The sequence below is a fragment of the Danio rerio genome, chromosome 7 (assembly GCF_052040795.2).
Source record: "Danio rerio strain M-AB ecotype USA chromosome 7, GRCz13ab, whole genome shotgun sequence".
Classification (NCBI taxonomy): Eukaryota; Metazoa; Chordata; class Actinopteri; order Cypriniformes; family Danionidae; genus Danio; species Danio rerio.
Genome location: NC_141027.1, coordinates 18,551,962 through 18,564,936, shown reverse-complemented (window position 1 = coordinate 18,564,936; position 12,975 = coordinate 18,551,962). Strand labels below are relative to the sequence as shown.

The 12,975-nt window shown below is 34.5% G+C and overlaps 1 protein-coding gene across 13 annotated transcripts in view; it reads left to right on the top strand.

The window, feature by feature from the left end:
* rgs12a (regulator of G protein signaling 12a) overlaps nt 1–12,975 on the top strand; it is a 72,938-nt gene that overhangs the window by 37,130 nt on the left and 22,833 nt on the right. For 5 of the 13 annotated variants that reach the window (XM_087260677.1, XM_087260676.1, XM_087260685.1 and 2 more), the window contains 9 exons: nt 1,630–1,648; nt 4,317–4,492; nt 4,683–4,775; nt 6,378–6,521; nt 6,603–6,785; nt 9,401–9,545; nt 9,648–9,736; nt 11,825–12,031; nt 12,132–12,205. In XM_087260677.1, the coding sequence (XP_087116803.1) occupies nt 1,630–1,648; nt 4,317–4,492; nt 4,683–4,775; nt 6,378–6,521; nt 6,603–6,785; nt 9,401–9,545; nt 9,648–9,736; nt 11,825–12,031; nt 12,132–12,205 (1,130 nt within the window). The remainder of the gene's footprint in view (nt 1–1,629; nt 1,649–4,316; nt 4,493–4,682; nt 4,776–6,377; nt 6,522–6,602; nt 6,786–9,400; nt 9,546–9,647; nt 9,737–11,824; nt 12,032–12,131; nt 12,206–12,975) is intronic. The other 8 variants (XM_087260679.1, XM_087260678.1, XM_087260683.1 and 5 more) reach the window with 3 other exon arrangements.

Here is a 12,975-nt window from a genome sequence, read left to right as displayed (position 1 = left end):
AAAGCTACAATTAGGCGTGGCCATCAGTCGCCATTTTTGTTTTCGCGACAACCAGGGATTACCAAAAAAGGGCAAAGACTCTAAGCTACAGATGCTTGTTAGCATTTTGCTTAGACTGGCTTTTCTTTGTGAGAAACGCTTAATACTTCATTATCAGCGACTCGTTTGTGTTTGACCTTGTGCTTGGTTGTGTACTATATCTATAAAGTGTTTAGACTTTTAAAACACTGTTGTAATACATTGAGCCACTAAGCGTTGTTCTTATGATGCTTTTCTACAGGAGGAAAACGTGAATTACTTCCAAATACTTCAAATGTATGAAATCCAGGCATATGACAATATTTCAGATGACTATTCTAGAACCTACAGCTAATCAGTCTATTCCCGGAGTGCTTTCATGTTCTAAAGAAAATTATAAATGATATATTATGTCAAATAAAACAAACATTTATAGAGATGGCATATAAGTATATAATTTCACTCACTTGGGAAATGGAGGCCACTTAAATGGTTTGTGAGCATAATTAAGTGCACACAACATGCCATATTATCTGATAATTGTAGGAAATAATTCCAAAAGGCAATTGACTGTGTAAAGCCACATAAAACAATACAAAAATATTATGTATATGCCGAGTTCAGCCATATTCAGCTGAGGTGACATAACGGTGACCAGCGAGACCTTAATTATGCAGACTTAATATAACCTAATGAAAACAAAACAGATGAGTTATGAAAAAATTCACCCCCCTCACAGTTGTTATGAAGTGTAATATAAGCCATATACACCTAAATCGTTTTTAGTTCTGTATTTGCTTCACGAGGGAGATCGAGAAGTTGTCGCTTGGTTGAAAACATATTATAAGTATTATAAAGCAATGTTGTCTTGACTTTTTGTCATTACAGTTTTTACAGTGTAGCAGGATTCATTTAAAGAAAACAAACAATCAAATATCAAATCAGTTTTATCATATAAATATTCAAATAATTAATCTTTGTAAAACTACAAATATTACAACTGAATGTGTCTAAATGCTTAAACAGGCCTTAAAAATGCAAAAAAATGTTTAACTTTCACTATATTATAGTCAAACTTTGCAATGTCTGCCCAAATTGCATGCGTTTCGAGTTGTAGTATCTAGTCAACTATAACCCTGTCTCGACTTTGCACATACAGTAGCTGGATATGCACATTGCAATGTCAATGCAGAAACTGTATTTTTCCTCCATGCTCAGAGATGCAGTAGCAATTTTATGACTTTAAAAGCTTGACTGCTGCTCTTTGTTGAAGTTATGGCCTTTGCAAGTGTCTGGGCAGGCCTGGGTCAGCTCATTTGGTCTGTGTGTGTGTGTTTGTGGGCGGTAACCAGAGCAGAGGTGTGAACAGCTGCATGTTTCTACACACAGCTACATCAACAACCATATGTACAAACCCTCCCCTTGCAACAAGCACACACACACACACACACACTTCACACACATTCAGTTAAGATGAGAGAAGCTGCAGAGATGTCTGCTGGTATCTTCTCCAGCTCTGGGACTTTACCTCTCTCCTCTTTTTCTCCTCCTCTGCCACATCGAAGTCAGGATGGCAATTACTCATTCATGTCTTTTTTTCTTTTCTTTCAGTCGGCTGCATCAGATGGAGGTTAGTACTCTGTTTAAATACTATCTATCTGTCTGTCTGTCTGTCTTTTTAGACTAAAAGCATCGTTCTTAAGGTGTGATAAATTGAATCATATTTGTGTGTCTGTCTTAAATTGTTGCACTGGTCTACAAAGCAAACCTCGCTTTCTCAAAATGATTTTTCACAATGATTTCTGTATGTAATAAATGTTTATTTGACCTTTCAAATCATCAAAAATATTGGTTTAGTATTAAGCAGAAAGTGTTTTCAGCATTAATAATAATAAAAAGAAATGTTTTGTAAGCAAGATATCTTAAATTAGAATGCTTTTCCATTACTGCAGTTTATGATTTGAATTAAAATATATTGCATTTTATGTATCATTGTAATGTTTTGTAATTTTTATTTTAATTGTTAAAATAAATTTAAATAATTTTTAATTAAATTTTTTTTTTTTACGTATTATTAATTATAGTTGTTTTATAATTAAAATAAATTCAGCCATGACTGAAATCAAATGACTGAAGCCATGACACCAAAATCTTACCGAAAACGAACTTGTGTTTTTTAGTATTTTAGTTTTTTTGGTAAAGGTGAATCTATTTTTTTTTTCATCAATACAGAATTCATAATATACCCACTTTATATACAGTACGGTTACAACATGTCCTGAGCAGAATGTTAGTAAAACTGTCAGTAAAACAGCCTAACAAGGAAATTTGTTTTAAGGAGGTGTTGACTGCAGAGTTTAGAGTCAAAATTTTGGGGTTTGTCTTGACATGTCAAGTAAGTATAAAAGCAAAAATAGCTCCTGTTACATTAAACTAAGGCTTAAATTAAATCCTTTTCTTTACATTACACATTAACATTACATCACAACTTTTTTTCTGCATTATTTTGGACATTGTATTAGCATTTATTTCATGTGTCATAAGTAGGGCCAGACAGAATCTGCAGATATTTTTTGCTATTTCTGCAGAGAATTTGGTAAAAAATCAGCTGATTTCTGCAGAATTATTTTGGGAGTATCATCACTAAAAACTTTATATATGAAATAAAAAGTAATAGCTTTTTAACTTTTAATGTTTACACTGCAAATCCATTTAGATCCACTTATTTGGTAAACAAAGCAAGTCTATCATATAATATATACTAAAAGACAAAAAATATTACTTTACAAAGTGTATTGTAAACAAATCAAAGGAACACTTTCATATAAGTAATAAGTATTATTACTGAAATTAATAAAAAACTGAATAAATATAAATTTACAAACATTTACACAAGTAACTAAATTGACTCAACGACAGGCCAAAAATCTGTGGATTTCTGTGCGCACAGATTATTTTTAAACTAGTTTTGAGAAGAGTTTTGCATGCTTATGATTGACCATGGCTGGTCCTGCATTAGCTATCACATGATTTACCAATCAGATGAATCCAAACATACTATAAAATACCAGAATTTCTTACCTTGCATATCTTCGTCTTGAAGAATATCCCATCCATCCATACTCCTGCCCTTCTTTTTTAGATTCATCCAGGAAAGGGTGGCATGGTGGCTCATTGGTTAGCATGGTTAGTAGGTCACTGGTTCAAGTACCGGCCGGGCCAGTTGGCATTTCTGTGGGGAGTTTACATGTTCTCCCCGCGCTTGCGTGGGTTTCCCCCTATTTCCTGGTTTCCTCCCACAGTACATAGACATGCAGTATAAGTGAATTGATTAAACCAAATTGGCACAGTATATGAGAATTTGCTTTTAGGCTTTCAACTCGCAGACATATGCCATTCAGTTAGTGGTCTATCACACTGTGGCAACTTTAATTAATAATATTAATATTAATATCAGTTATTAATTAATAGTAGGCCCAAAGAACTCACTCAGGGGAGTTCTCGAGACCTACCTGAGCTCAGACTCCCCTCTCGCCCTACGAAACGGGAGGGAGCCCTGGGCTCAAGGATTTTCTAAACTCAGGGTTCTCTCCCGGGACAGCATGCCAAACACTCCTTATTATCAATCATCAGCTAAGTGTGAACTCTTGAAAAAATATTAGCATTTTCCTGGCAAAACCATCCAAAGTCTTCTTTAAAATCAGATTACAAGCTTCATAAAGACAACCTACCCAAATACTGTTGATTAAAGTCCTCAAGAAATGTATATTTGCAATGCACATTGTTAATCTTATGCTGAACGATTAATCCACCGAGGACAGAAAGTTTGTTTTGGTAATCTTTCATTTAAAAAAATGATTATTTACTTCTGCTCTGGAACAGCAGTCCTTCTCTGATGATGTCATTTTGACGGCTTGTGCGAAATATGCTTAGCCACACTCCTTTAACCGTTAGTTTGCTGTGAGTGAAAGATGAGATAAGTAGTGAAAAAATAAACCCACGCTCCGATTTATTATTCCATTTCAGTTGGAAAAAAATCTTCATAAAACTCTGCAGAAACTTCCAGTTCACACTGACTTTAAATTTCCTTACCAGCTGTTCTCACATCAGAAAGTGATTAATACATTACTAAATAAATACATGTGCCTCTTTAACATTTAAAATAATTTCCTCTCCTTTTGCTATGCCTTGTGTGTGAAGGAGAAGTGATGTTTGTTTTAGTGATCCAGAACAGAGCAGTTGAAGAATCTGCTGTTAAATCATGTGGATGTAATAAATTTGGTCTTTGTCTTGTCCAGAGCGCAGTGGTGGTGGTGTCCAGCGTCACGACTGCAGCAGCGTGAGCAGTTTGGACAGTAACGGTAGTCTGCCCAGCGTCACCAACCACTGTCGTTTCACAGAGCGCCGCGTTGCATTATGGGCAGTCAGCTTCGAGCGATTGCTTCAGGATCCTGTGGGTGTCCGCTATTTTTCTGTAAGTACCGCAGTTCATCTTAGACATGTGCTTATTGTTTGCTAATGCAATTCTTGTGAGCTTTTAGACCAGCTTGCCTTTGTGTATATCAGGTTGATAGTTTGTGTTAATTCATTTTGCCGACAGCACATCATAAAGCAGAAGTGTATTAATGTCACAGGATGGTCGTACTGTTCTGTGTTTCATACAGGAGTTTCTAAAGAAGGAGTTTAGCGAGGAAAACATCTTATTCTGGCAGGCCTGTGAATGCTTCAGCCAAGTTCCAGAACATGACAAAAAGCAGGTAATCTTCTGCAACACTTTCTCTGTTCTCTCAGTTATACATATTTGATGATGTTTCTCCTTTGGCCTCTGTTGAAATCCTCACAGAACCGTTGAAGTGAAATTCAACCCAGAAATAAACGAAATATCAGATTATTTACTTATATTTACTTAATCAGTGGTTAGCACTGTTGCCTCACAGCATGAAGGTCACTGTTTCGAGTCCCGGCTGGACCAGTTGGCTTTTATATGCATATATATGCATATATATATATATATATATATATATATATATATATATATATATATATATATATATATATATATATATATATATATATATATATATATATATATATATACATACATAAATTTCATGTATTTAAACATACAGGGGTGCGTTTACGAAAACCATCATTTGCCAACTAAGGTCGCAAGTTCCGTTGTTACAAACATAGTTCCTTGATTTGATATTTCCCAAATCCGTAATTTCAATGAACATTCGCAAACTGCATCGCAAACTTGTACACTTGCAACTACACCTCTAGAGCTGTAGTTAGAAACATATTTACTGGCTGTGTTCTATTCCCACTTCTCCCCCCCATGCCCTATTCATTTAGAACATTCCAACATTTAAACTTGGAATGATTAAAAATAAAAACATTAAGGACATCTTTTAGGTGTAATTTGCTTTCAAACAATTTTTACAGTTCAGTTTTCGTGATCTTCAGATTGACAATTGCGCTCCCTTCGCAGTGTACTTTGAAAACATTAATGAAATTTTAAACATAGATGACCTATTATTTAAAAAGCGAAATTTAGGCTATGTTAGGTCTCCAAAGCTTGTGAAAACATAAATATATGGCATAGGTTATTGTTATTAATTTATAGTAGGTTATTTATTAAGAAATATATCTGTACTGTAGGCATATATGACATGAGCCTGTTGGTTAGAACATTTCTGCAGTGGTTCGAATGTGCCACATTGAAAAAGTTGACTTTTTCAAAAATAAAAAAACTATATCCAACTTATTAATAATAATCATTATTATTATTATCATTATTACTATTATTATTAAGTAGGATTTTTTTTCATTTCTTAATAAATAACCTACTGTAAATTAGGCCTAAAACCATTTACCATTTGTATGATTTATATTTGAAAATAGAATATGTTAGCTAGTGATTTTATATGGAATATTTTCAACGAAATTTGTAAAGGAAACATCCTAGATCCTACATGTGTCATTTACATATATTTCAATTAGCATGGAAAATGAGTGCATGTTTTTACCAAAACTAATTTTAAACTTTTTAAAATGCATGTGCGTATAAAAAATATTTTGCACAAAACATTTTGGGGTTTTTCTCTAAAGATGTAGCTACTCCACCCCATTTAGAGCGTCATTTTGGACGTTTTACATTATAACTAACATGGTTCAAACGGTGGATCTGCAACAAAGAAACTACAGTTTTGGGAAACACTCGTCACTCCATTGTTCTTTCCCCAAACGATGCAGCATACTATGATAGTACAGCCGCAAGTTATGCTGGTGTTTGGGAAACGCACCCCAGGTCAGTACATTATTGATCTTGTTTTAATGAAAGTTGTATTGCTTCTCAGCTGTCCCAGAAGGCCAAAGAGATCTACAACCGTTTCCTCTCAAGTAAAGCCACAATGCCAGTGAACATCGACAGTCAAGCTCAACTTGCGGACGATGTCCTGACAGCTCCACAGCCTAACATGTTCAAACAGCCACAGCTACAGGTTAAACTCACACATTCACACGCCAGTCGTTACTGTATTATTAAAGCAGTCCGATATCAAACCCATTTGCTCTACCCTCAGATCTTCAACCTGATGAAGATGGACAGTTATGCGCGCTTCTTGAAGTCCACTCTCTATCAGGAGTGTATGCTGGCAGAGGTGGAGGGTCGACCTCTGCCTGACCCCTGTCCCATCCCGTGCAGCCCTGCCCCATCCAAACACAGCTTCACCTCTGACCGCTCCACATTCTCCACTCCTAAAAAGGTACAGATCGCACTGAAGCAGCAATAGCTCAAGAGAGGTGATGCACTGAGAAATGTGAAAAAGGTGTTTATAGGTTGTTTTCACATGACGTCATTGATGACGCGCAAAGTTCAGATGGAGGCCAGGAAGTGAATTTTATACATAGGAATCGCTAACAGAACATCAAAATGTTTGTTTTATGTTATTTATATTTGTTTAAACCAGCCAAAGTATGAAATGTTGAACAGTTTTTATAGCCTTCTAAAAGTTATAGCTCTTAAAGTTCAAGAAACAGATGAAAATGTGGCATGTAATAAACATTTATTCAATACATCCATGTGGACAAACTTTTTTGAATGCGGTAATTTGTTTTACAGCAACAATAAAGATTATATACAGGCCTAGCTATGTGCATAAATATGTTAAAGTTTTATATAAAAATCAGATGCAAACACCACGACACTTATACAAAATCCAGGAGGATATAAATCATGTACGCTGCCATGTAATCACTCCAATGAAATCTCTGTCTTGTTTTGCAATAATCCATGTCTTTACTTGTGTTTCAACAGAATAACAACCATACAACCGTAACGTTAACATCAAGATGTGCAGCAGCGGTAAATGTTTGTTGATGTTAAGTTCATCGACAGAAAAAAGAAATGCCCTTGTGTCAAAACTAAATGGTTATTATTGTATAGCATGTTTTCCCCCTTGCAAAAATACATACATACATAAATAAATAAAATAAATAAATAAATAAATATTAATGTAGACTATGCGCCTACGCTTTTGTATGCTTTCGTTATTTTGTGATGTCTGGAAGATATCCGCATGGGGAAAAAAACTATAGTAATTTATAATGAACATATTTATAAACCACTGTAAAGTGTATGATGTGTACAACTCTTTGTTAATGAAGAGTTGTTAAGTCAACTGTAATAAATACTATACCACTAGCGTAAATTGTGGTGCATTGTGATTATAGCTTAGAAAACTGAAGCCTCTTGAATAATTTGTTTATTACTACAGTTGTGTTGTACCACAGCAACAACATAATTACTACAACAGTTTAATTCAAGTAATTATTTATAGTATGCTTCCAAACACTGTGGTATTTACTGTAGTATTTTTTCATGTAACGTTATAGCTTATACAGTAATTACCACTTTGATGACTAAATATATTTTAGTTCAGTAGAAAACTCGGCCCTCTTCAGGATATAAGGATCATGGCCAACATGTGCTTATTTTATATTTATATCTCATTTAAAATGGTATAAATCGCAAAAATACAGACTTTTCTCTATGTCTCCAATTCAGTTTTTTTAAATTCCTGCCCTCCATCTGAATTTGGTGTCTCATCAGAACTACGTGATTGAAAATAACCTATGTATAACAGTTTTTTTTTTTTTTTTTTTTGCAGCTGACATGAAACATTACAATAGATTATTATTACAATATTTATTGCATTTGAATAAACTTTGAAGTAAAGTTAGGCCTCTAAGTTAGATCTATTGCTGGAAGTATGGTTTATTATTTACAGGAAAAATGAGTATTGTTTACTGTATTAGTTTTTAGCACCAAAACAAAAGTATGATACAGTATAAAATATTCTTTGCACCATGGTAAAAAAATGTCATCCAGTATAAGATTATCTACCAAAACGGGTATTTAAAAAAAAAAAAAAAAATGATAACATATTAAAAGTCTCTATTTAAAGATCACAGTGCAAGCAAAATAAACATTAATATAATTGTAAAGTGTTGTAAAGTGTAGCTTGGTGGTCCATTTGAGTATTAGTAGTCTCTCTGCTTAATATTTGCTGATTCTGCTCCTTCAACAGACTGACTATAAGAAACTTTGCAAATACATGTCAACATACACTAACCCCAACCCCAACCAAACAGTCTACTTGTAATCTAATGAGAATTAGTTGCAATGTAACTTAAATTTAACAAACGGGCCATCAAAGTTAAGTGTGACCAATTGTTTTATACTGTATTTTTTATACTTTACCCATTTGTACTCATTTAACTTTTTAAAAAAATAAAATGGGTAAAACTTTTGTTCATTTAAAATATAATACACTTTTGTAAGATCACTTATTTATTTAGAAATTTTTATTATTTACATAGTCTCATCCGGATTTTGCTGTTTTATTACATCTTGGCCATTAAATAATATATAATGTAATGCAATATATACTAGTCTCCAACATTTTGGCCACTACTTCCCACTGCTTAATTCCATGTTAGTTTCGCAAAATTCATGTGATGTATACTGAAATTTCTGTGTAGAGTTTGCATGTTCTCCCCGTGTTGGCGTGGGTTTCCTCCGGGTGCTCCGATTTTCCCCACAGTCTAAATATATGTGCTATAGGTGAATTGAATAAACTAATTTGTCTGTAGTGTATGAGTGTATGAGTGTGTATGGGTGTTTCCCAGTATTGGGTTGCGGCTGGAAGGGCTTCCGCTGTGTAAAACATGCCGGAATAGTTGGCGGTTCATTTAACTGTGGCGACCTCTAAAATAGAGAGTAAGCCGAAGAAAAATGAATGAATGAATGTATACTGAATTTTTCTAACCCAATTCACTGTTGTACTTTATTTTCTAACACTATGATGTTGTGTTACAGGAAAACAGGAAGCCCAAAACAGGCAGGTCAAGCGATGATCTCAGAGAGAAACACTCTGATAAGAAAAACGGCTTCTTTTCCTGGTACAGATATCCAAGTATTGGGAAAGGACAAAAGAAAAGAGAGGCCCCAGATTTACCCTACCGTGAGTCTCCTAATCTCATCAGCAATGATTTCCTTTCTTGCATATTCATTTAAATGAATGCTAAAATGAAAGATTTGCTATGTGGTTATCATGTGTTGACAGACTGTAATGGGCGGAGAGAGTCTCAAGGTTCTCTGTCTTCTGGAGCGAGTCAAGAGCTCAACACTTCCTGTTCAGGAGGAAAGAATGAGGTAAGAGGATTGGGACTTGCATAGGGGAACAGAGGAGTGCATTAGGGAGCTGCAGCAATAGATAGCCTAGGACCCAATGATTTCTGTGATGCAGAAAAATCTATCAGATTCAAATAGCAGAATCCATCTTAAAAACAGAACTAGCAGAATAACATCATGGAATTTCTTGAAAAAGTGATGTAAACCTAAACATAGTGTGCGGGTAGAAATTCATTTACTGCACACAAACTCAAGCATGCATGATGCTCGTGGGATTTAGGAACTGTTGTTTCGCACTATGAGGGCGTGCTTTTTTATGTCTGCACTTGTTTATAATATATAAAAATAGATGGTAGCATCAGATAATACAAAAATAGATAATGGCAGATAATACAAATAAAATGATAGAATGTATTATCAAGTACTGAATATTTAAAGTCACCATGAAATGAAAGTTGATTGTCTTTTTTCCACTGTGGTGATGTGTGTCTAATGGAAACATTCCTAAGATGAGAATTACATGTTGGGTGGTTCATGATTTTGTCTATTGGAAACGGATTGGATTGTTGGAAAATGGGTGTTGCTACTAGAATAAAGGAAGATTGATTGAGAAATGGATGAAAGCAAGACAGAAAGGAGACATGCCCTGATAGCCCCTTTCAAAAGCCATTCCATGTGAACAGAAGTGAAGAAATGTTCAATTAAATGGTACATAACATTATAATTAATAAATCGTATTATAAAGGGTAAACGAGCAACATTGTTATAGGCAAAGTCTTATGGGTTTTACATTGTTGTTTTAAAACTGCTTATAGTCATCTGTGTTTTAAATAGTCTGGAGCATTGCTATTTAATAAACTGCCTGTAGATATGTTTAAGCAGCAGAGTATGTTGATGGATTTTACAGTATGTTTTAATGGTTATTTGAAATTGTATGTAGAGTCACAGTGTACCTGTTTCTGGATGTAGCATAATCTGTACTTTACATCAAGGACCACAATGGAAATAAGTCTTTATTAACATTTAAAACGTTGTTATCCTTGACAAAATAAGTATATTCACTTTTTTTTTGTCAAATAAAAAGAAAGATGTTTTGAGAGGTGAAACGAATTTGATTGAACATTCTAAGGGCAAACTAGATAGTAAAGTTTGTGGAGACCAACTTTGATGCTGGCTTGAGAAATCCAGTTGGTAAAAGTTTAAAACAGTTTGGAAAAAGTATGGACAGACACAGAGACCGATAGACAGACAGACAGACAGACAGACAGACAGACAGACAGACAGACAGACAGACAGACAGACAGACAGACAGATAGATAGATAGATAGATAGAATTAGCGCAAATTAGTTTTTATTTTGAATTAGTTTTAATTTGATTCTAGCATGACTTACAATGTTGTTAGCATGTTTCTAATATAATTAGCATGATTTTAGTATGGATTAGCATAATTCTAGTACAAATGAGCATGTTGTTTGCATCATTTTAGTACCAATTAGCATATTGTTAGCATGATAGTACAATATAGCATGTTATTTGCATCATTTTAGTACAGATTAGCATGTTCTTAGCATGATTCTAGTATGGATAAGCATGTTCTTAGCATGATTCCCATGTGAAATGGCATGTTGTTAGCATGATTACAGTAAGAATTAGCATGTTGTTAGCATGTTTCTAGGATAAATTAGCACATTGTTAGCATGACTCCAGTATGAATTAGCATGATTCTTGCACAAATATGTTTTTTTGCGTTATTCTAGCATGTTTTACCATAATTCTAGCATGAATTAGCATGTTGTTAGCATGATTCTAATATGGATTGGCATGTTATTAGCATGATTATAGTACAAATTAGCATGTTGTTAGCATTTTTCCAGTATGGGTTAGCATGTTTTTAGCATGTTTCCAGTACAAATTAGCAGCCTAATGAATTTCCACAACATAATGAATCACACAGATCGTAAAAAACTAGTGTAGAATAAAGTGACTATTGCACTAAGTTACATGAGCAAATTACCTCATTAACTTCAAGCTGCTTGCAGTTGTCAATGTCAATGTAACAAGCTAATTTTTTGTTTGTCCTTGTTTCTCATTTTCTTGTATGTGTAAAGCAGTGTGAGCTAAGAGGTTCGAGTTGTGCTTTGGATAAGGAGCGAGAGCGCTGCAGCAGGACATGTACAGTAACACTGCCCGACGGCTCCAGCTGCTCTATTCCTCTCCGACAGGGAGCCTCCATCAGACAAGTGCTGCTAGAGCTCTGCCAAAAACAACACATCAACCTGGCTGCTGTCGACCTCTTTCTCACCGGTGGAGAGAAGGTGCGCACAGCCTTCATTAGCTTTTATAGTGTCTCCTTTAGCGAGTCTGTCAGTGCTGAGCTTGATTTCTCTGTTTTTCTGCTTATTGTTTCTTTCTCAGCCTTTGGTCTTGGATCAAGATAGTATTACTCTCAGCTCCAGGGAACTTCGTCTTGAGAAGCGCACTTTGTTCAGGTACGTTTTGTTATTATTATCTTCCTTTCGCAAGCAATATCTGGAACTATTCCGTTTCGACTTTAACTTCAATTGGAAATGCTCTTCAGTATTGATCTGTTTCCTCCAAGAGCACCATATGTGACCTTGCACCACAAAACCGGTCTTTTTTTTTTTCTTTTGAAAATGAGACGCATACATCTGAATGAATATGATTGCATCTGATGTATGATAATACAGGATAATATTTAGCCAAGATGGTCACAACTATTAGAACTGAGAAATCCGAGAAAATCATCGTTCAATTGTATAACAGTTTACATTACTAATCAAAAATTGAGTTTTGATACATTTACAGTAGAAAATGCAGTACAAAATATCAGTACTGAATAATCGAATGGTTTTTGACATAAAAGAAAAATCCATTTTGATCCATTCAATGTATTTTCGGCCATTAACAAATTTCTGCTTTAAAATCATCTAAAAATAAGATTTTTCCCCCCAATTAATTAATAAATAAATTAACAAAGAATTCGGTGTGTCTTTGTCATTTTTTATTAGTTCACTTGTTTTTAAATTTTCTATTTTCTTAATTTTCTCCTTTCATTTTGCAATGTCAATTTACACTTGTTTTATTTCAGTTAATTTACAAGGCAATGAATAATCATGGTAATCTTTATTCCATTCATATTATTGCTAAAAATTGCAAACCCTTGCAACATAAGTTTGGAAAATTAAACCACACTGAACTCAACTAAACTGAACTTAAACTCTGAAAACTGGACTGACAC